The sequence below is a fragment of the Carassius gibelio genome, chromosome B21, assembly GCF_023724105.1.
Source record: "Carassius gibelio isolate Cgi1373 ecotype wild population from Czech Republic chromosome B21, carGib1.2-hapl.c, whole genome shotgun sequence".
NCBI lineage: Eukaryota > Metazoa > Chordata > Actinopteri > Cypriniformes > Cyprinidae > Carassius > Carassius gibelio.
In genome coordinates, this window is record NC_068416.1 from 21,986,700 (window position 1) to 22,010,638 (window position 23,939).

General features: G+C 35.8%; 1 protein-coding gene across 12 annotated transcripts in view; it reads left to right on the forward strand.

Annotated features, from left to right (window-relative positions):
* celf4 (CUGBP, Elav-like family member 4) overlaps positions 1 to 23,384 on the forward strand; it is an 85,215-nt gene extending 61,831 nt beyond the window's left edge. Inside the window, exons 3-14 of one of the 12 annotated variants that reach the window (XM_052587930.1) lie at positions 4,852 to 4,900; positions 9,501 to 9,629; positions 9,893 to 9,972; positions 10,059 to 10,199; positions 10,383 to 10,521; positions 11,388 to 11,540; positions 11,980 to 12,090; positions 13,925 to 13,987; positions 14,148 to 14,228; positions 15,970 to 16,113; positions 18,091 to 18,287; positions 19,694 to 23,384. In XM_052587930.1, the coding sequence (XP_052443890.1) occupies positions 4,852 to 4,900; positions 9,501 to 9,629; positions 9,893 to 9,972; positions 10,059 to 10,199; positions 10,383 to 10,521; positions 11,388 to 11,540; positions 11,980 to 12,090; positions 13,925 to 13,987; positions 14,148 to 14,228; positions 15,970 to 16,113; positions 18,091 to 18,218 (1,218 nt within the window). In that variant the 3' untranslated portion in view covers positions 18,219 to 18,287; positions 19,694 to 23,384. Of the gene's footprint in view, positions 1 to 4,851; positions 4,901 to 9,500; positions 9,630 to 9,892; positions 9,973 to 10,058; positions 10,200 to 10,382; positions 10,522 to 11,387; positions 11,541 to 11,979; positions 12,091 to 13,924; positions 13,988 to 14,147; positions 14,229 to 15,969; positions 16,114 to 18,090; positions 18,288 to 19,693 lie in introns of those variants that run through there. The other 11 variants (XM_052587933.1, XM_052587931.1, XM_052587932.1 and 8 more) reach the window with 11 other exon arrangements.
* The last annotated feature ends 555 nt before the right edge of the window (positions 23,385 to 23,939 follow it).

Here is a 23,939-nt window from a genome sequence, read left to right on the forward strand (position 1 = left end):
ATTTGCACACTCATTTGTCCGTGTTCACGCGTACATGTGCAAGAGGCCATTTCTGCTTCTACTACTTCACTGTTCCTTTGTGTAAAAGGTTTTGCCCTCTCAGAATATGTGATGTGGAGCTCGGGAAGGCTAAAAATTGGCCTGCTCAATGCTGCCATCTAGAGGAAGCTGATGAAAGTCCTCTAGGGGCCTCTGAAATCATTGTTTGGAAGTAATGTGGAAGCCTGTGGCGCAACACAGTGACAAATGTCTCCAAATGCCACATTATGTTTCATTCAGCTCAGTTATATGACATGCCATCACGTTCGGTTTTAACGTGCGTACTGAGGGTGCGCTAGATCTCATTCCACATGTACCTGACAGATTCACCCTGGGAATGCGAGCGCGTTTCATGCATGTCCTCCTGTCGGGATGCATAAAAGCTACGTGTGAGAAAAACACTCTCTAGATATTAATATATAAATAGTTCTAGAGAACTTATTTTGCTTATCATGGCAATGTATGTTTGTAAGTTTTTGTTTGTTTGTTTGTTTGTTTGTTTGTTTTGCATTTTTTAAGAATATCAATGATTAAATATTTTAAGATCACACATATTAATAATATTTTAATAATATTTAATCCAAAAAAACTAAGCTATATATGAATATAGTAAGTTTAAGATTAATTTGAATTAACATATTTAAGATTTTTTATGTGTACAATAATTTCTGTAATAATAAGTAATAATTTTAATAATACAAGTATAAACAATTTTAATAGAATAGGTTTATGATTCATTTTGAATTAATATATTTGATGGTTTTTTTATTCATAAAATAATTTTAATGACTACGAGTATTTAAAATCATCACATGAATAATATTTGAATAATGTTTAATAAAAAATCGGAATAATATTTAAGCTTTTTTAGTGTATACAAGAATTTAAAAATCATCACATAATATTTTTAACAATATTTAGTTAAAATCTATAAACAATATTTTAATAGAAACAGCTTGATTAATTTTTAATTACATTTTTAGAGCATTTTAATAAAAATATATTCACTCAATATAAAATTAATAACACAATCATATTTTTAAAAGAACAGGTTTATGATTAATTTTTAATGAATTTAAGCTTATTTTTTATATTCTTTCATTTTTAGAGAATTTTGATAAACGCAGTGGCATGTAAAATTATATTTTTAATAGAATAAATTCAAAATTAATTTGTAATTAAACTCACAAGACACTTACTAGGAGATTTGTGTGAGTGTACACTAGGTTTGATTTCCACGTGTACCTGTCAGATTCACCCTGCAATGTAAGTGCATTTCATGCATGTCCCTCTGTCAGGATGCATAAAGGCCGTGAGTGTGTGAGAAATGCTATTGTACGAGTGTGTCTCTCTCATGGGTGAGATTCTGGTTGGGGGAACACAATTAGCACACATAGCAGAGTCCATTTGTGCCATTGGGAGGGAAACATTAAAATGTATGTGAGTAGAGGCCTGCTGGAATACAGAGGGTGTGTGTGTGTGTGTGTGTGTGTGTGTGTGTGTGTGTGTGTGTGTGAGGCTGTGACCTTGCTCTGCTTCCCGATCTATGTCCAGATCTACCTCTCTTTATCCATCGCTCTCTCTCTCTCTTTTCACTATTCCCTCCGCCCTCGCTATCAGCAGCCATGGTAAAATAAATAATGCATCAAGACACATTAAAAACTTTAGCTGGACTTTACTGCCAATAAAATGTGGGGATGGAGAAAAATAAGGAGTGAGTGATCAGGTCTGAAAAAGAAGTGAACTTTATGAAGTGAGAAACCTCAGAGCTGTTGGTCTGGACCAGAGCCAGGACGCCACAGGTGTGCTGACCAGGTGCACTCTGGGTACTTTTCTGTCGTAAATGAGCCACTGTGAGTCCAGTAAAATATGCAGTTGGAAGATGACTTTAATAAACATAATTAGTGGTTTATTGGCATTGCAGGGTATTTAATTAGTTTATCGTTATTATGCATAAACAAGCACGAGCACAGAAATGCACACGCAAACTTTTATACTCTCGTTCAGTATTCAGTCATTTAAAGAAAATACTTTATTCAGCCAGGCCACATTAAATTGATTAGAAGTGTCAGTAAAGACATTTATGATCTTACAAAAGATTTTTATTTCTAATAAATGCTGTTCTTCTAAATTTTCTATTAATCAAAGAATCCTAAAAAAAAAAAAAAAGCATTACTCTTTTCCACAGAAATAGAGCAGCATTAATCTTTTCAACACTGATGATGAAAAATGTTTCTTGAAAAGCAGTTAGACTGATATCTGAAGGATCATGTGACCCTGAAGCCTGGAGTAATAATCCAAATAGAATTCAGCTTTGCATCACAGGAATAAATTACATTCTAAGATATATTCAAATAGAGAACTGTTCTTTTAAATTGTAATGATATCTAATATTTTTGTTGTATTTTTGATCAAACAAATTCAGATTTCAGGTGAGCATAAAATGCTTCTTATGAAAAAAAAAAAAATAACTGACCCCAAACTTTTTCAAAAGTTTTCAACAAAACATTATTTCATGAAGTATTAAACATTTAAACACCTGCAGCATTTTATTATTACCATTGTTAACTATAACCAGTTGTTTAATATTTTAAGAGTTATTTTTTTGCTTGTTGTTACAGAATGTGGGAATTTAATCATGTAACTTAACACATTTATTAACTTAGCAGATCAAACATTTTGTCCAAATTGATTAAATTATGAGTGGAAAATACAAAAACAGGATTCACTATATTGTATTGAAAACTGCTGTAAATAATTTTAACTGCATTTTTAGGTCACTTTCTGTTGAATAATGAAAACAACTTCTTGAAAAGGATTATAATGAAAACAGCGTAATATTTTCGTGACTCGCATCAATGATGAAAAACTCCTTATTCGAAAATAAAATTAGGATTTCTTAACTAAAAAATAATTCAATGTTGCAAAGACATAATGTACTTAAACTACAAATAAAAGAATTATCTGTGGTCACATGGCTAGGCAGAAATGTACCTTTTTTATTAAACCAAACAAATTGCAGTGTCATATAAATGGATATATATCTGGAGCCAAGGAACATTTGACTTGACTTGATTTGATTTGATAAATTTGACCATACGCTGCTGTTTTGCGTCCTCTGTTTTTGACTTTCTCCTCAAGGACTTTTTCTGTTTTGTGCGATGCAGACAGTGCGGGGGTCATACAAACATACCTGCTACGTCACAACTCATTTCCAGGAGTAACCTGCTGTGGAGAGCGATAGAGAAGTGGAGTTTGTGTCTTATTTGCGGGGGCAGTGCCCCGAGCGACTGTCTGTAAGGCCTATGCCAGGATCCGTTCCCCTCCTCTCGTCTCCTTCCTGCTGGCAGCGTGACAATTGGCATTATTAAAAATTGATTGCCGCAGACCGTTCTGTGGCTTACATGTATTATTGAGCCGGAGTCAGTCGGGAATCTGCCACGAGTGAAGGAAGCAGAACGAAACGCTTTTAGTGAGACCTCACACACTCGCAAACACACACACATAAACAGAGATGTATGCAAATGTGTAGCATGTTTTGACTTGCGTTTCTTTTAATAATGCTTTGTGTGTCTGAATTTTACTCTGTTGTGATGTACAACTGTAAATTAGTCATTCTAAGAAACATTTGCCTTTTCCTTTTTTTTTCCTGCATTATCCGAGAAGACAAATATTTTTAAGTGTTAATAAATTGATGCACATAGTCTCAAGTTAATAATATGGTGATATATTCCGTGTTGTGGTGGAACATTTCACACCACAATTGCTGCAGCTCACCTGTTATGGTGATTGTATAAGGTTATGGCTTTCTATTTATTTAGGTACTCAAATGATTTTTCTATAAATAGAATTCTGTTTGAGTGTTTCGTGTGCCAGGGGGGCTATGTTATGACAGAACAACAATTTATGAATATTAAATGAGATGAGAAGTTTCCAACTTTGAACTTGGCTCCTCAGAACTCAAATGATGTCACTTCCTCTTCATTATGTCATTTCAAATGAAATTTATTTTTTTGAGGCAAATTATGGAGTGATGGAAAAATCTAAATTCATCGAGAGAATTATTCTTGCTGAAATCAATTTAAATCTTAATTGAATTTTAAGATAGGAATCATTCATTTTTATATAAATTTAATTTTTTTTTCAGGCAATGTATATTTCATAGGCATTTATTTATTTTTTACATTTTGACTATGGGTATGTAAAATCACAAAATGAAACATATTTAAGCTATTTTTACAAGAATATGATAACTTGTCATGCAACAATCATCACATAAAATAATATTTTTAATATAATAAGTTTATCCTTCAATTTGAATAATTTAAGTGATGATAATTTTTCACTAATTTTTAAGCTTATTCTTTTTATTATAGTTTTTTAAAGAATTAAGGAAATAATATTTTAATAGAATAACCTTAATTCATTTTGAATTACGTACAGTGAACTTAATCTTTATTTTTTTATTAAAAAAAAAATATATATATATATATATATATAAAATATATTTTTTATATAAATATATGAAAAAATCAATAACTGCATGACATGAAATAATGCTTTGCAAAGAATAATTTCATGATTTTGAATGAACACATTCAAGGTTTTTGTGGGCATTTCATCAGACATTATACTATCAGGCACAAATAGTACTGGAATGGACCGTATTGATACAAACTGTAAATGTGAACACTTCTCTTTTATAGTTTTTGTGCTCAATTACGAATCTAATGTCTTCTCTTGTCTTTTCCCCTCTTCTTTCTGTCTGTCCTGTCTTTTCTCGTCCCTCGTTCTTCTCTCTCTGTTGCACAGATGAACAGGCCAATCCAGGTGAAGCCAGCTGACAGTGAGAGCAGGGGAGGTAGATTTCCACTTCTCTTTTTTCTTCTTCCTTTCCTATTTCTCCCCCCACCTTCCTGTCACTCTAAATCAGTGTCACCATTACCGGTAGAAGTCCCCTTCTTAAGTGTCATAGATAATGACGCACCTCGATGAGACCCGACAGTCATACAGGGCCCCAGAGGATCTTGGGCCGGCCCTCACATGCCTTACATAAGTTTGGGACACTCTTTTTGTCTGATTATTACCCTTCACTGATGTGCTGGGAGAGCTCAGTTTTTGTATGGATGCTGTAGGAAAGAGTATAGTATAGTAGTTTTATAGTATGTTTTATTTATGGCTTCTCAGTATTCAAATGTCACTTTTCGTTATGTCATTTAAAATGAATTTAATTATTTTGAGGCAAATGGTGGTCTGACAGAGAAACACAAATTTACGGACAAAAACAATATTTATATTTATCAAAATTAAATGTTAATTTAAAGAAAACTATTTTTGATATACATTTAGTTATTTGTGACCCAGGACCACAAAACCAAGTCATTGGGGTTTATTTCTAGCAAAAGCCAAAAAATAGTGTATGAGTCAAAATTATAGATTTTCTTTTATGCCAAAAATCATTAGGATATTAACTAAAGATCATGTTCCAGGAAGATATTTTGTAAATGTCCTACTGTAAATATATCCAAACTTAATTTTTGATTAGTGAAATGCATTGCTAAGAATTCATTTGGACAAATACAATTTTTTCAAATAGTTGTATCTGGGTTTGTGACTAGTTCTGTGGTCCAGGGTCACATTTGCATATTTTGACTATCTAGCAAAGCTGATTTCCTCCATTGGGATATACCATTAAAAAAATAATTGTATCTTTTTATATAAATTCTGACTTCTTCTTTTTTTCTCCACCACTACATTAAAAAATGTAAATGGTATCTCACTTTATTTTCTCTCACAAAAGCTTATAACCCACAATTTTGACTTTATTTCTAACAAATGTAATATCTTCTTTTAGAATTGTATAAACAGATTTAAAATATTGTGAGACAAAAAAATGTTTTTTAATATTTTATCCCATGGCTGAAACAAGCTTCCATAATTATCATTTTATTTTATTTTATTTTATTCAAGAATTTCAGTGACTGAGGATGTAAAAATCATCATATGAAATAATATTTTGAATAGTACGGCTATTGATAGAATAGATGTGTATATTTATGTATTTGTTTATTCATTATTTTCTTCATATCTGCTTATTGGTTCTAGGTAGCATTAAAATCACTGAGAAAAAAAATGAAGCCAGATGCTTTGAAGACCCAGAATATAGATGCTTGTTTTAGAGAAACATCAAAAGGTTCTCCAATGACTTCTTAAGAACTTAAAAAGTACCCATTATGACATCATAAGAACTTAAAAGACCTTTAAGTTCCTTAAAAATTTCTTCTATGACCTCATAACTTCAAAGGGTTTCCTGATTACATCATGTCTTAATAAGAACAAAAATATCTTAGGAAGTTCTCTTATGAGATAAAGGGGGGGAAAAAAACTTTTTTCTTCTGTGACATCATAACAACATAAAAATGTCATATTAGCCTAAAATACTTATTTGTAAGTGTGTGTGTGTTCATGCGAGTGAGACTGACTTTGCATGTGTGTGTCTGTGTGTCACTAACAGACAAAGTGGAAGTAGTTTGTTGAGAGAGAGAGCTCGTTTCTCCAGCGTTTTGGGTCAGATTTTCCAGATAACCAAGACTGATGGACCCACAGAGAGAGCGAGACATACACATAAAAGAGTCTGTCTCTCCTTCACAGTCTCTCTCTTCATTTCATGCCATACGTTCCTTCCTCTAATTGAGAGTGTCTTCCTTTACTCACACTTGACAGATCAATTGTCTTCGTCGTGATGGACAGCTGAATTTATCCCCCTGTTAGCCCTGTAAAAACGCAATATATGTCCCTGCAAAGCCCTCTGATTCCTCTGGCAAAACCGAAGTGCCGTCCCCGACCGATCCATTCACTAGTCATTTAAAGTGAAACGCCAGGATGGAGAGAGAGATCTAAAGGTCAAAGTGGGAAAGACAAGGAAAGGAAGTGAGAGACACAAAGACAGAAAGAGACTTGAAGGAGAGTTAGAGAGAAGACGAGGAGGTGGGGGCTGGTCATAAGAGACAAATAAGGATGGATATCAGAGAGAATGAGAGGAAACAGTTGGAGACACGGGTTACAGACAACTAAATGAAAGACTTGTTGTTCTAAACAAAATAGCTTTTTCTGTCACGCTATTACCAGGAAATGTGCACAATGGGATCTACATGAAGGACATGTTTATAGATCAGTGACCCTTGCTGTCCCTGGAACAACAATCCTGTCAACCAATCAGAGGCCTTAACCAAACCCTGAAAAAAATCCTCAAGCCCTTAAATCAGACGACAACAGCTGGTTGATTGGAATGCTGATCCTGGAACAATGTCATGTCATTTTCAAGGTTCAAAATGATTTACGTATAAATTATTGGCAAGTTTTGTGAATCAGACTGCTGGATTTATTTATAGCCCAAAGGGAAGAAGGACTGAATTTGTTTTATTAAAAAAAAAATAATAATAATATATTAAATATTAATAATAATTCATGTCGTCGTCTTCACTCCCTTTCATTTGACATTTCTAATCAAAAATGTATTTTTGTTCATTATTATAGAATTTTAATTTATCCAAAAATGTGTACAATATTAATTTATTAAAAAAGTTGTATTATTTATGTTATATGATTACGCAAATTTACCTTAAATCATACAGCTTGTAGATAATTTGTCTTCACATTCATGTCCTCTCATTTTTTGATAAGCTACTACTAAATATTGTAGAAAAAAATGGCATTGTAATTGTATCGTAGAAAGCACTACACAAATAAACTTGAATTTAATAGAATTTTTACAAATGTAAATTATTTTTAAATTTTTCAATTTTTAAACAATTTTCACTCCATCTCATTTTGACATTTCTTACTGAGCCCAGCACATTCAAGAAATAAATAAATAAATTGTGCGCACAATTTACTAATTCGTTCTCAGTAAATCGAGGGAACGAATTAGTAAATCGTGCGGACGATTTATCCTACTTTTTTTCCCTGCACGCCATGTACGGAGCTCCATAATTTCTATTTGTAAAAAATGTAATTTGTTTGTTTGTTTGTTTGTTCATACTTTTGATTTGGCCTTTATTCAAATCAAATTCTGCTTGTAGTTCATGGGCCTCATTTATGAAACAGAAATATGTCGTCCTTAATCCTTAATTTAATCGTACAATCATTTCTCAAATATGCGTACGTGTGATTCATAGAATGAACGTATAAAATTTACAGTTATATATATTTTATTTTTTAACTTTATGGTATTGATTTATCTTAAATCAAATGCAGTTTGTAGATCATTTGTCAGCACACTCACCCTTTGACTTGACATGCTGTTTGAATTTGAGCTGTTTTCGGTGGCATTCCTGTTACCTGCGTCGTGTGTGCGTGTCTCATCCTGCATACGAGCAGCGCACTTGTAAACATTCCCCACAGAGAGAGACCGGACTAGAGATTAGTCTTGTTGACTGGGCAAGGACACCCTGTCAGAGCGTGTTAGTGAGCGGCAGGCCTGGACAAACACATGAACACACATACTCGTACACAGTAGTGCTCATTAATATCTCTCCTGCATCATCCATCATACACACACACATTATACATTACACATGCACAAGTTTACCTGCGCAAACTGAGCTTCATTATCAAACAGAATGTTCAGTTGTTTAAAGCACGTTTCCCTATAACAATTTACACACAATTGTTATGAGTAAGTCTTATATTTATAGTATAGTTTATTAAAACAATAGATTTCCAGGGTATGTCACCATTTAGATGGTAAGATAAATGTGTGTGTGCATGTTTACACACTGTCATATCCAGTCCAATTCCCTTGGTGTCCTATAAATATGTGCCTTTTTTTTTTTACTCCGTGCCTTGTCTTGAGTTTAAAACATGCCGCATTGACACTGCAATTACAGCCTAATAAAACCCTGAAACAATAGCGCTTTTGTTCCTCTCACGCTGATGTGTAATTCAATAATGTCTACATAATCTGATAAATAAACGCACAAACAATAAACAAGGACTCCTGAGGTGGCAGAATAGACTAGGCGAAAGGTTCTCCACAGATATCTCGCTCATAAACTCATTTCATTATACAGTAGCACCGACAGGCTTTTTTTTCATGCTTTTCTGGATTTAGACACAGATAATTGTATATTAGGTGGCTAAAAAGCATGAGTGAATGTGTTTAAAGAGCTTCTGTTCATTTGAATTAGTTTGTTTGCACTGTAGCAATGGTGACTTTTAATTTTAGGTTCTCATCGACCGCATGCTTGTTTATTTTGAGCATTATTATCGGATTCAGTCGTCTTTAATAATAAAACACTCGATTTTTGCAAATAGTGAGGAAAATGCAAACAGCATATAAAATATAGTAGACCGAGAAAAAAAAGAGGCGGTGTGGATGAAATGAGCAGTAACACAAGACAGCAGACAGATGTTGTTGTCCTGTGTACTAGTCTGTAACAACTTCTCTGTGTTTGTTTCAGAAGACAGAAAACTTTTCGTTGGCATGCTGAATAAGCAGCAATGTGAGGACGACGTGCGGCGCCTTTTTGAGTCCTTCGGGAGCATTGAGGAGTGCACCATCCTCAGAGGTCCTGATGGAAACAGCAAAGGTTATTGGCTTCAGTCTGTTTGTCTAAAATGATTGAAGTTTGCTGATTATACATAATATAATATATATTATAAAAAATAATTCATGGCTTCTTGTCCCAGGGGCCAGTTAGAGGGTCATCTTACCTGTGTTCTCTCAGCATTTTCTTTTTTTTACTTTTTTTCATTTTGCTGAAACTCAAAAAAATAAGATGTGGAGGCCTAGAAATGTCTATAAATGTCAAAGAGAGTGTTTTTGACAGTTTTTTCCCCTCTCTCTCTTCAGGTTGTGCGTTTGTGAAGTATTCCACTCATGCAGAAGCTCAGGCCGCTATTAGTGCTTTACACGGCAGCCAAACCATGCCTGTGAGTGCCAGCACATGTGATCATGCACTTTTGTATCATTAGCACAAAGGATCCTCATTTTGTGTGTGTGTGTGTGTGTGTTTCAGGGCGCTTCTTCCAGCCTGGTGGTGAAGTTTGCAGACACAGATAAGGAACGGACCATTCGACGCATGCAGCAGATGGCCGGTCAGATGGGCATCTTCAATCCGATGGCCCTGCAGTTTGGAGCGTACGGTGCCTATGCACAGGCAAGAGCTCTCTCACTCTCTCATTACGCACTATCCCCAACAAAACTGCACCGTCTCAGTGGAAAAATCTGTCGACTCTAAAGTCTTGATTATACACAGTGCTCCATGCATTATGTGATTATGTTGTCTTGGCATGGTATTATATGCGTATATTTGAAGTGGTGTGTGTGTGTGGGCCATCAGGTTCAGCAGCAGGCAGCGCTGATGGCATCAGTGGGTCAGGGAGGATATCTCAGCCCTATGGCAGCTTTTGCTGCCGCACAGATGCAACACATGGCCACCATCAACGGCCTCCCAGGGGCTCCCATGACCCCAACATCAGGTGAGGAAACACACACACACATATGCAGACATTCCCAGACAGTAGGGGTTTCAGCTTTAAAGTCTTTTAATTATTCATGGCTATCATTTTTGCTCCCCCTACCACCCCATCTCATAGATGGTTTATAAGAACATGACCTATAAACCTTTTATTATTAATAATGAATTGCTTCATTATTTATTTTAATATTTATACTTAATTGTTAATTGTGTAGAAGCCTGTTAAAGAACCATGTTTGCACCTGTTATAGGTGTGTATATATATATATATATATATATATATATATATATATATATATATATACATACATACACACACACACACACAATATGCATTTAATAGTTAATAAAATTAACATTGGTACCTACATTAGCTAAGAGTGATACTTAAAATACATTATTTTAAAATCAAAAGTTGTATCTTTCATTATTAAATAGAACTGAACTTACATGAATAACGAACATGTATATTTATTAATCATTAACGTTAATAAAACGAATAAATACTGTAGTAAATGTATTGCTTATGTATTGGTTATTTAGGGCATTAACAAATATTAACTAATGAGACCTTACTGTAGTGTTATTTTGTATTTATTTGTATTCATTTAATATATAATAAGAGAAATTAAAATGGTAATTGTAAGATGTAAATGTAAGTAGTTTTTTGTTTGTTTGCTTTTATTTAAAATGTAAATGTAAAATGCAAAAGCCAATTTAGAGAAAATTTTTTGTTTAGGCATTGCTTTTTACTAAAGAATGATGTTAATTTAGAAAAAATAGGCCATCAAAAAAGGCCATCAAATCCAGTAGGTAAATATTAGGAATATTCCAAATATGCGCTCTTCTCCTTGGCCCCGCCCCCAGGTGGAAGCACACCCCCTGGCATCACGGCTCCCACGGTGACCAGCATTCCATCTCCAATTAGTGTCAACGGTTTCACAGGGCTGCCTCCTCCTCAGGCCAATGGCCAGGCCCCAGCGGAGGCCATGTTTACCAATGGAATCCATCCTTACCCAGGTACTTCACGCTCTCATTCACAGATACACAGCAGAAACATGGCAGATTTGAACCTTAAAATCTATCTAAAAACTTTATGGTTACTTTTTTAACAGTAATATACAGGACTAATAATATACTCTTATAATAGACAGTAACATATGAATGTTGTCATCCTATTTTGACAATAAATGTCAGTATTTCTTGCAGTACAATCAAATGTGGTTTGTACATAAAGCATTGTATATTGTGCACTGTTTACTTGTGTGTTTAAGAATATAAGTGATCTTCTATTTGAGTCAGCAGTCTTTTATTAAACACTAAAGCATGGGATTAAACATGTTTCCGTGTTTGGAAATGCCAGAGGTTGGCTGTTAGCTGTCACAGTGCGAGTCTGTGTGTGTTATCAAGTGGTTTTCACATCCAGTGCCACAAAGAAAAGCAAATGCCTGTATCCCAGTTTTGCAGGAAGTGGTGTTTAGGGAAGACTCGGAGAAGGGCGGCCTGGGCGTGGCACAGAGAAGTTGTTTTGGGGTTCAGGGAAGCTGCTTCCTGTCGTCTCTCTCAGAAGGTATAGAACTCCCTCAGACGTTAGTGTCGTGCAATGCTGTTTTACTGTGTGTGTGTGTGTCTGTGTGTGTATGTTTATGTATATATTATATGGTAGACAGAGCGAGTGACGAGAAAGACGTGAGTAGTTTCTTTGTGTTTGTTTGGTGTCGTCAGCTTTGTAGAGTGATATCGTTGTTGTTGTAGTGTGGCTATAGTTATATGTGCATGCATTGTATTTGGCAGATGCTTTTATTTAAAGCTCAAGGGCAAGGGGTTATGCTCACACCTTCTGGAGTTCAATCCTATAGGCTTTTGTTTAGCAGCCCTGTACTTAACAGTGTCCATTAGGATACACAACAACCATCATTGAACCGAGTCAAGTCATGTTATACAATACAGATCGTGTCAAAGCTTCACAGTAAAAAAGGTGCTGTCGTTGCAGAATTGATCAGTTATGAGACAAATATTTGCTATAAGCAGCTCTACAGAAGACAATAGTGTTCAACTCAAGTCAGTTCAGTATTGATTCAGTTAAGTTCAATAACAGTTTCAGTTTGCAAAATGTCTAAATTGTATAGATTTATATGCTGGTCTACAGTAGGCAGTGTTGCCATTATTCAGCTCAGTTAACATCTTCTTTGCATCCAACAAATAATTAACATTTATTTTTATTATATGTATATTAATACACACACACACACACACACACACACACATATATATATATATATACTCCAATTTGCTACATTAGTTTTTTTCTTCACAGAGTTTTGGAAAAAAAATTAAAATACAATCAAATCAATGTTAAGTCTTGCTTACATTGAAATGTACAAATAATTAATGCATTTTTTGTGTACTGTTTTTCACTAACTGAATCATGACATTTACATAGTTGTCATTTATATACACTAACATTACAATACATATATTAACATTATTGTTTACGGAATAGTATAATAATGTCTATATAACATTATAAATTATTTTAACATTTTAACTATATTATCTTAAAATTTGTGTTCAAAAAGATCTGCCTAACAAGACCAACACTGTAACATTATATTAATATTAATACTGAAGTTCTCTAAAGTCATTTTCATGATCAATACCATTGATAACTAAAATGATGGCACTAATTACATTTAAAACAAAACGAGAGTTCAAGGTGTAATACAAGATATTTGAAAGCTGCATTGCTTTCAGTTCCTCAGGTAAGCAGTCTGATACATCATCCATGGCAATTCTATAACAAATATTAGGAAATATGACATCTGTGACCAAGTATTGCAGAAAGGCATTGTAATTTCCAGTGTAATTCACTGAAAATCTAGGCCACCTTCGTTTTCTCTTATGTGCATACAGGTTTGGAATAACATGAGGGTGAGTAAATTATGACCGGATGTTCATATTGGGCTGAATTCTCCCAGCATTTAAGTTAAATGTTCCTCAAATGAGCTCCAAACACCCAATCCTGAGTGTGGATGCTGCCGTGTTTATCGTGTTAGTGTTTTAGCAGCGTTAAGTGTGTATCGGTGTTTAGAACAGAGCGTTGCGGGCTGGGCCTGAATTGGCTTTATTACTTTGAAAGCTCTCAGCTGATTGATGTGCCGTGTAGAGCCATAGATCTATATTGTTCTCCGTACACTCTCCGGCTGTCTTTCCAACTCTCGGGCAGCGGGGAAGCTTGGCAGGGCCCAGTGCGAGCGCCACGGCTTAATTGTTTGGGGGTGAACGGTGAGGGGGAGGGAAGTGAGGTAAGCTCATTCCTGGCGCACAGCTCTGCCCGAACACACTCAAACGCACTCAGTGACCCCGGCTGTGTCTGTAATGCTCTCGTCTCTCTCTTTCCGCAGCTCAGAGTCCCACTGCAGCAGACCCCCTACAGCAGGCCTATGCCGGAGTCCAACAATATGCAGGTCTGTCACTCAAAAGGAGGCTGTTTGTCACTCTCCTGGTTCCGAGTTAATAAAAAGTGCATGTGCTGTGTCTACGTGTGCTGGAATAAGAGGTGTGAATTGTGTGTGTGTGTGTGTGTTATCTGACACATTGGCGCGTGTGTGTGTATGTGTGTCTCAGCAGCCTTCCCCGCTGCATATGGACAGATCAGCCAGGCCTTTCCCCAGCCGCCTCCCATCATCCCTCAGCAACAGAGAGAAGGTGAGTCTGTCGCATCCAGATAGGTCACCTGTAAGAGTGAAGGATTCAGATCGGGCACTCTGTGTGACATTTCCATAAATTGTCTTTTCATTGATGTCCTATAAAAATTTTGCTTTTATACATCGATTGTGCTGTATGCAGCAGTTACGCTGGCATTTAAAAGTTAATGGTTAGTAAGATTTAGAAAGGATGCTTTAAATTTATCAAAAGTGACAGTAAAGACATTTACAATGTTACAAAAGATTTCTGTTCTTTTGAACTTTTTATGCAATGTAAAAAAAAAATACATATATATATATTCATACAAATATTCTTCAACTGTCTTCATTAATAATAGCATTGATAAGAATAATAAATGTTTCTTAAGCAGCAAATTGATAGAATGATTACTGAAGGATACTGAAAACTGAAGTAATGGCTGCTTTTTATAATTTATTCAAACAGACACCTGTTATTATACCCTTAAAATAAAAATAAACAGCTATTGATTACCACAGACAATTTTTTTTCGATCTGATACTAAATACTGTAGACTCCAAATGAAAGCAGTGAAGAGTTCAACAAACCCTTACAAGATTGACGGCCTGTCAGAGATCAACAGACATTAAGGAAATAACTTAGAATGATCCTTTAAATTAAATTTGGTGTTCTTGGTTTACTTTGTAAAACATTAAACGCAAGATTTTGGGTACGTCTCCCTCCAGTGGCTGCTATTGTAAACTATACTGAAAGATCACCAACAAACCAAACAATTTGATGCTCCGGATGAAAGTTACTGTACTCTTGCTTTACAAAAAAGATGACTGCTATGCAAATCTCAGCACCCCATGTGCATGATTAGTTAACGGGGAATGCAGATATAGAGAAAGTTTGCCTTTTGTGATTCTCAAGATCTGTTATGCATTTAATGTTATAATGTTGGTTTATTAGAAATTGATGTACAAAGGTTCCATTTGAGTAATGGACAAAACCAGTTTATATTTATTTAGTATATAATTTTTTGTTACTGTAGTTGTTGGTTTCAACAAGCTTGACAAATGATGCATATAAAAGTAAAGTAATATACTACAAAAAGCATACAAAATAAATACAATGCCAGTTACATTTTATTAGTATTGCTAGTGTCTATGCTGCCGTCATTTCCATTGGATTGTGGGCTGTGTTGCATGATGGGCCTTATATAAGTCCCAAGAAAAAAAAAAGCCTTTGCAATTGGAGTAAGTGCCGTGATTTGATGAAAAAGCTCAAGGTCATTCAGCAGAGGAGATCATAATGACCATTATCCGTGAACTATAATCATTTCAACCGAGATGTTTGTCCTTTCTCCATATAGAAATGTGAAGAATCCCCAATCTCCAGTAACTTATTGTAAACTGGTTTCGCCTATACAGCACTCTTTGGGCAAGCACTAATCTAAAACAAATCTTTTCAGGAGTGCCTGAAGAACCTGGAAGTGTCACCGCTGAGTATTTATTTGTACGGTTAATTCATCTATACAACTTAAGGAGAGAATTGCTACTTTCAGATTCCAGGGGAACTGTTCAATAAAGTTTCTACTCCGGCAAGCCAAGTCTAATTTCACCAGTTGTGTCTTTGTTTTGCCCTCCATCTCTTTTTATTCCTCTCATTTCCACCTATTCTTTCTGTGCTATCTGCTCTCTTCCTCTCCCGTCTAACCGCCTCTCTAATCTTCTTTATCCCACAATCCTTCTTGTCTTTCTCTCTCTTTCTCTGTCTCCAGGGCCGGAGGGCTGTAACCTGTTTATTTATCACCTCCCTCAGGAGTTTGGGGACGGCGAGCTGATGCAGATGTTCCTGCCTTTCGGTAATGTCATCTCCTCCAAAGTGTTTGTGGATCGGGCGACAAACCAAAGTAAATGCTTTGGTGGGTAAAAATGATAAGACACCTGTGAAGATTATTCTCATTCCTACTCACACTATTAACATTTTTACCTCATTTCTCTACCACAGCGACGCTTTCGATTGAAGCCGGGTGCGCACTGTGTGGTTTTTGCTACAAAACGTTTGTCGGGCTAAATTAAGTTTTAGATCACTTTTTATATAACACGTTCATCGGTAAGCAACTTTTACAATGAATCATAGCATGTTTTCCGGTGTCTGAAAAGCAATAACGGTCCTCTAAAACGTGGATGTGAGCTTGTGCCAATTAAATATCTTATGATATATTATCATTGTAAACAGACTATCAAAAAAAACTAAAGTTGCAAATCAATTTGTGAAGTTTGGGGGTTTTAAGTTTGGATTTATGTTATTACTTCGGTTTCGTGTAAATGCCAAAGTCAGAGCAAACCCTGGAGACTTGGTCAAAGTCGTAGATAATATGCATATTTTACACCTAAAATGTTTCATCTTCCAGTCTGAGATGCAACAGGACAGGACAAAAAAAACCACACAGTGTTCACCTGGCTTGAGACAGGATAAAAGAATGAATGGGAAATTAAAGGAAAAAAGAAGAGGATGTAGTGTAGCATCTTTATGGGCACCAGGCTGTAGGGGGAAACCGCAGAAGCGTGTTCACGTGTCCTGCTCGTGACTGATGTGAACCTCTATATTTTAATTAGCGCTATCTGCAGCTTCACTGGCTCCTTGACTTATCAGAGGCATCCCATGCATGAACAAACACAACGCTATTCGATTTCAACTTAATATAAACGCAGTTAGCGGGAGGTGTTTCAGAGACTCAGACGTGATGATTTAAAATGCTGAGCCAGCTGAAATGAGCACAATACCTCAAGACAGAACAGCCGAGAGAGAGGGAGAAAATAGATGAGAAAATGAGAGCAAATCATTTGCGTTGAAATGTTTGTGTGTTAAATTGCAGAATTCGGCTGTCATTTGCTAAGATTTGAAGAACAGGTTTTGTTTACCAGAATAACTACAAAACGATATAAATTGTAAACAATAATAAATAATGCATTTTTGTAGTAATTCAGGCTAACTTTTTAATGAAGTAGCTACACTACAAATTACAAACGAACCCCCATAAAATCAAAATGACAGTTTTAAAAAGCTATCGCACTTTCTACGAACCTTTCTACGAATTTCTTTTTAAATAGGAAATACATCAACAATTTCATGTGGTTATTAAAAACCAGCTTATGATTGGGAAAACTATGCTGTTTTGAAAATGTAGTTACGTAGCGACATTATTTGTAGCTCATATATTCAATTATGTATTTGTTAAAAATAATAATTACTATAAATAATTAAATTTTTTTAACTTTAGTACCAGCAGCAGAGACATTTTTAACAACAGCTTATGACTGGAAAAACTATACTAAGTTGACAACAGCTAAACTATTTTTACTCTACTAAAAATGTAGTTAAATTAGTAGCGTCACTATTTGTGCTTCCCAGTGCAGTTGCTCGCACAGTACAAATTTTAAGACATTAGACTATCTGAAAATTAGCAGGTTAATTATTTGCAGTTTTCTGTTCTCTGCACATCATTAAAAAGGCGTTCTGGCTAACTGCCTCAAGCTAATGCTAGGAGCGACTGGATATTGTGTATTAGGTTGTGCATGTTCTCTGTGCTTCTGATTATTGTGTATAAAATGTATGCTGTTGTACTGTATTGATTGAATTTGTGCATATATGTTGGATGTTAAAAATGTGTTAAATATGTGTCACGATGAGTAAAGTAAACTTGTTTGATACCCTCCCTCCCTTCATTTCACGCTCACCTCATTCTTTGTCATAAACTCATTTCTGGCCTCATTTCTCACTCCATCTTCCCACAATCCTATCTAACGTCCATCTGTCCATCGCATTACCTTCTCATCCATCTGGTGCTAACCTGTCGTCCTCTCTCTGTCTCCATCTTTCTCCCTTCGTTCTTCAGGATTTGTGAGCTTTGATAACCCAGGCAGCGCTCAGGCCGCCATCCAGTCCATGAACGGCTTTCAGATTGGCATGAAGAGACTCAAAGTGCAGCTGAAGAGGCCAAAGGATGCCAACCGCCCATATTAGCCCCGTCCCTCCCCCCAGCCACCCCTGACCCTGGGGGTGAAGGCCGCCGCTGCGCACAGGGAACGATAGGTTAGCCATATCACCTTGGAGCCAAAAGATACAAATATACACACATACTATGTGACTATTTGCCTAGAATGGCTTGTGCTGTTTCATGTTGACAGAATATGATATTAAATAGGACTCCTTCCTTCTTTAGTCGGGGGAAGGGCTGTGACGGAGGGAGAAAGATTAGTCATTTCCATGTATCTCAGATCATCTCACATATCCTCATCTAAATGAAGATGGAAAATCAATGCGTGTCATTAATTTACCCTGCTGATGCCTTTTAACTGGGCCAGGTTATTACCTACTTACACAGCTAGTGAGGCATCTCCCACAGTACGGCTCCTGCACATCTCAGCACTGACCTCATACATTAAACCCTTTTCTAGATACACTGCAAAAATCATTTTGCTTATCAGTATTTCTGTTGTTTTACAGCAAAATATAGCTAAACATCATTATAACAATATAAAAAATCTAAACTTCAGACAGTCTAAATGTAAGACTAAAGATGTATTTGTATTAATATATATATTAAGTTTATTTGCAAAACAGACAACTTTCAAAAATAATAATTTTCAAAAATGATGTTTTTTATTATGTTATGTTTATTGTGTTAGTTAGCTGTTTTTTTTTTTGTTTTGTTTTACCTAATCAAAATAACCCAAGTGAAGTTTGAGATTAATAGGAATACACAATTAAAAAAACATGATTTTAGAAAACTATTAAAAAGAGTTCTCTGTTTTTGCAAATGAACTCTACATATATCTTTGGTGACATACCAAAATAAATTACACACACACACACACACACACACACACATACACACACACACACACACACACACATATATATATCTGTGTGTGTGTGTGTGTATGTGTATTTATGTATGAATGCATGCATGTATGTCTGTGTGTGTGGTTTTGTTGAATAGCTTGATTAATACAAATAATTTTTATTTATTGCCTAATTTCCCAGAAGAGGAAAAAAACTGTATATTATAGAATTATGTGAATAATATTATAATTATTTGTATTAATAATTAAAATAAGCAATAATTAATAAAACATTATGTATAGTAGCTATCATTTAACAATAATTTTTTAATTATTATAATTATTATTATAATTTAAAACATTGTAAAAAAAGAATGTAAAAATGTTTGTCAAATGTTTAATACACCAGCAACAGATGGACTAAGCTAAAAAGCATGGATTAAAAGCCACAAGTGGTCTTTAAAGTCACAATGAAACAGCACATCACCAGACAAGTGTAATGTTTTCACCAGGAGATCCAGTTATGACAGTGTGATTAAACATTACAATGTCAAACAAAGGAATTAACAAATTAAAATCACATGCTGACTAGATGGGATGAATTTTCATTTCATACCTTTAAATGCTTTCGTTCTTTTTGTGTTTCCTTCCTAGGTTTTGTAGAGCTGGAACACATGTTGATAACATGCCAAATGTATTTGAAAACACAACAGACCAAGATCATCGGGGCTGGGGATACAGTAGAACTGAAGCGGGACATGTGGAGGACGTAGCCGCGTGATATACCACCACCACCACCACCAGGCTCAATGGACCTTTCTGGACTTCAGTGTTTAACTCAGGGGAGCCACGGTGTTACTGGACCATACCGTACTCCCTTCTCCGAACCCCCGAGCCCTTATTTTACAGGACCACAGGACACACTACTGAAGACCAACACAAAAAATATATATATTTAAAAAGAAAAAGAAAAAGAAAAACAATCCAAGCCCTCAAAAGGCTTTGAATCTATGAATAAGTAGTATGGAAAAAACACTTTTTAAAACGAAGATAGACTTTTAGATGGGAATCATGTAATATTGAACATCTTTGGGAAAACTTTTTAAAGAGCTGTTTTAGAAACCAACAAAATGGATAAAAAAAGAACAAAAACTTGAAAGACAGAACTTTTTGGAGGGCAAGAACTTGCTTCAATTCGGGATGGCCAACTTTTTTCTTGGAGTGCCTGTCCGTTTCCAGGGGCAATGGCTGCCACAAACCGCAGCCTCCGTCCGCTGGGAGACTTACCTGTCATTCCTTAGTTGTGTAGGGACCAAATGACCAAACCTTTTTATCACAAATGAAACAGAAAAAAAAGAAGAAGAAAAAAGACTCGTACATGTAACATAATTGGACCACTGCATCTCTTGCTGTGCCAATCGGTTTAAGAGTTGTATAAAAAAAAATTTAAAAAAAGCAAAAAAAAAAAAAAAAAAAAGAAGAAGAGGACACAGTATATGTATAAAAAGACCATATATGACTATATGCATAAATGCATACATATAGATTGCTGATATGCTTTTGAATACTGGCAGAACTATTTCCGATGGCCCGTTGAGGCCGCTCACTTCGCTAGTTTACAATTACTGCTCAAAATGAAGAATATTTATTTTTATTTCTCTTCTAGTTTTTCTCTGTGGTGAGAGAAAGGGTGCATGGGAAGGGTTGTTCCATAATGCAGCCTTACCTTTTCTAAATATGTCCTGACCTTGTAGTTAAGAGACCATCTTAAAGAGGTTTGAGATAAACAATCCTGTTTATATATACCGTACATACAATATGTGTATAGCAGACGTTCAAGCAATATGTATTCATATTTATGCACCTGTACAGCATATATATGGATACATACGATATTAATCCCAAAACTCATATATGTATTTATATGCATATATTTTCTATGTGTGTATAGAAACCGGCTATTCAATATGTAGAGCTGTAATTTTTTTTTTTTTTTAGATTTAAGCTGGAGTTCGAAACCACCTGTCTGCTTTGGACTTTTACCACTGGGAATAATCTCAAATCGGCAGCTGCAATCTGCAGGCATTCCTCTCGATCCGATATCCGATATCCGATATTCCTTATCCGCCAACAAACACACACACAAGGGTAGGAAAACGAATTCCGTTTGTGTATATATGTGTATATACTACTTACAAATGCAAAAAGGCCTCCTCTCGTAAGAGAGTTTAAAGAGAATCAGGATCATTATGAAATAGAACAGAATGCGGACATATCTGCCTCCCGCCTCTGCAAACATTCGCAAACAAACAACGTTTTCATTCGATCCGAGCGCTGGCTTTAAAAACGAACGCCTGGCGGTTTTTCTAACCTCGATCGCCTTGTTCGCGCATGCGCCGTCAAATCGTCAGCAGTGCGTCCGTGCACCTGGCAGCACTGTGCTACGACACCGCTAGCAGCCATTCATTATTATTATGATGTCAAAACAACAGAAACACTCTTCTTCTTTACAAATAAAAAATAAATAAAAAGAAACAAAAATAAAAGTACTATAGCTACAGCTAACAGCTAAGCCTTCAAATATCTGTTGACAAACATGACAAACCTGTGCAGCTTGCCACCGCCATTTACCGATTTACACCCACTCGACGTTTTGCTTACGGTTACAATGAAGTGGGCATTATGTACGTTTTGCACAATTGTCAGAATCCGCATCACATTGCGTGTTTACATGTGCTGCTTCAGCGTTCAGACTGATTCGAGAGGAGTTTTCCCGCGCGCGGGTGTTGAGGATGGAACGCCAGTATTTGAAATTCTTGTCGCAGATTAAGGACTTTAGCGATTTTTAATTATGGTTTGCAACTGACATATTATAAAAGATGGCACTATTGTAAATATATGATAATTCCAGAGCTTGTTAATTGGCTTTACCAAGGAGTAAAGCGTCTGTACAGTGGGGTGGGGGGAGCAGTAGTTAGTTCACCTCATTTCGAAAGGGAATTCAGTTCTGAATCGACGCGTCTTCAGAAGGGTTCCGAGAATGTTGTATTTTGCCTTCTAGATCTTTCCGACACATGATCATTCAGGTATTCAAGGATCTTTTGCAAGGATATGCATTCAGTCTGTTGGATTTCAGTATCACCTGTCTTTCTCTCCCTTTCGGTCTTTTTCATCATCTTCCTTCCTGTTTCAGCTGCAACTGTTTACATAGCAAACTGGAAATGTAGAGTTGACAAAACCGACAAGACAGAACAGACATTTTATTATAAATATATACAAGTATATACATGATCTACTGAATATACTGTAAATGTCTCTATCTCTCTCTCTTTTGCTCTGTTCCTCTGTATATAAGTTTGCATATTTTATAGTCTTTTACTTCTATCTAGGAGTAGGCCTACTGGATGACTAAGAAAATTTAAAGACAAAAAAATGAAACACTGAAGTAAAGCAGGTAAACTCTAGTCTTTAGAGATGCAGTATGGTTGTAAGGTATTTAATTGTGGAACATAAGAAGAGCCAGATTTGATCCGAACATTGTTACTTTCAAAACTGTTTAGTAAATTGCCTATTTATGTATTAACTTGTTAATTTTTCAAATGTCATTTGTTAAATTATTTTTTTCAGTTTAAAATGCTAATATATGTACTTTTATCATTTCAACGGTTGTAATTTTTATGTTGTTTAATGTAACAGCACCGAATATCATTTTGTCATTTCAATTATGCTTTTTTAAAAATATATTTTTGACATGTTTTTGTATTGTGAGACACAATGGAACAATGCAACTGGCAGAATCAGGGTAATCCTTTATGGAGAATGTAGAACTCTTGAAGGACTGGTGTCAAAAGTTTTTGCTGCACCTCTTAGAACTGTCTGCTGTTTTCTTCTGTTCTGCGATTCCATGCATCTGTCAGAACTCCGATTTGCTTCACTGCTTTTTCAAACGCTGAAAAAAAAAAAAAGGAAGAAAAACTGCACTAATCCATCAGACTCTCAGCAACTCTGGTTTTATAGCCATTCTTCATTAGCACTAACGGTCTTCAACTCATGAGGAAAAGTCCGAACTTACAGAAACAATGCAGTAAAATGGGGTAAAAAAAAAAAGATTTTCAGACATTTTGAGCACAGTTGAGCGTGCTGGGTGGTATCTGTGGATTTTTGCCAAGCCTATCACAATGAGATTGAGCTGTATTAGCAGTCGGAGTGCTGCCGCAGCTTCTGCCCTGTTCTCAACTCCACGTTTCTCTGGTCCCTGGACTCTCTTTTGTAATTTTACTGAATGACGCGTTTCCGCTTAAGCCCAGTAATAAAGCACAGTGTAGAATAAAGCAGCATAATGCTTGTCCCGTTTCCTGCTGTATGTCTATACAAGCCTTTTACAAGTTGTTTTTATCTCTTTCTCTCTTTTTATGGATTTGTGGCACAACTGATGTACTCCGAAACCACTTCAAAGGTGGAGGGTTTACAAGCACACACACGGGCGCCTCTCTGAAACTTTCCTTACAACACTATAGATCAAATTAGACCCAATAGCCCTGGAGCAATGTTTGGTTGAATCCCATTGCATATACCGATGCTCCCAGATCGAGCTTGAAGTATCAAAGCATATATGCGGTGTATATTGGAAAAGCAGGGGAATAGGAAAGTGAGGGGACACATAAAAAAAAAAAATCATGCTACACCCCCTGTGGAATTTTTTTTTTTTGTTAATATATGCAGAAAATTCAATGACTCATGAATATTGTGGAAAACAGCTCTGACTAGAAATGCATCTTACTGACTAGTAACTCTTATGAGAATTTCTCATTTCGTCAAATGACAGTGGGATTACACGTTACAGATCACAGCAACTGTTCTTCAGAAGCTCTTTAAACATGTCGCCAAGTTAGTTCCTTGG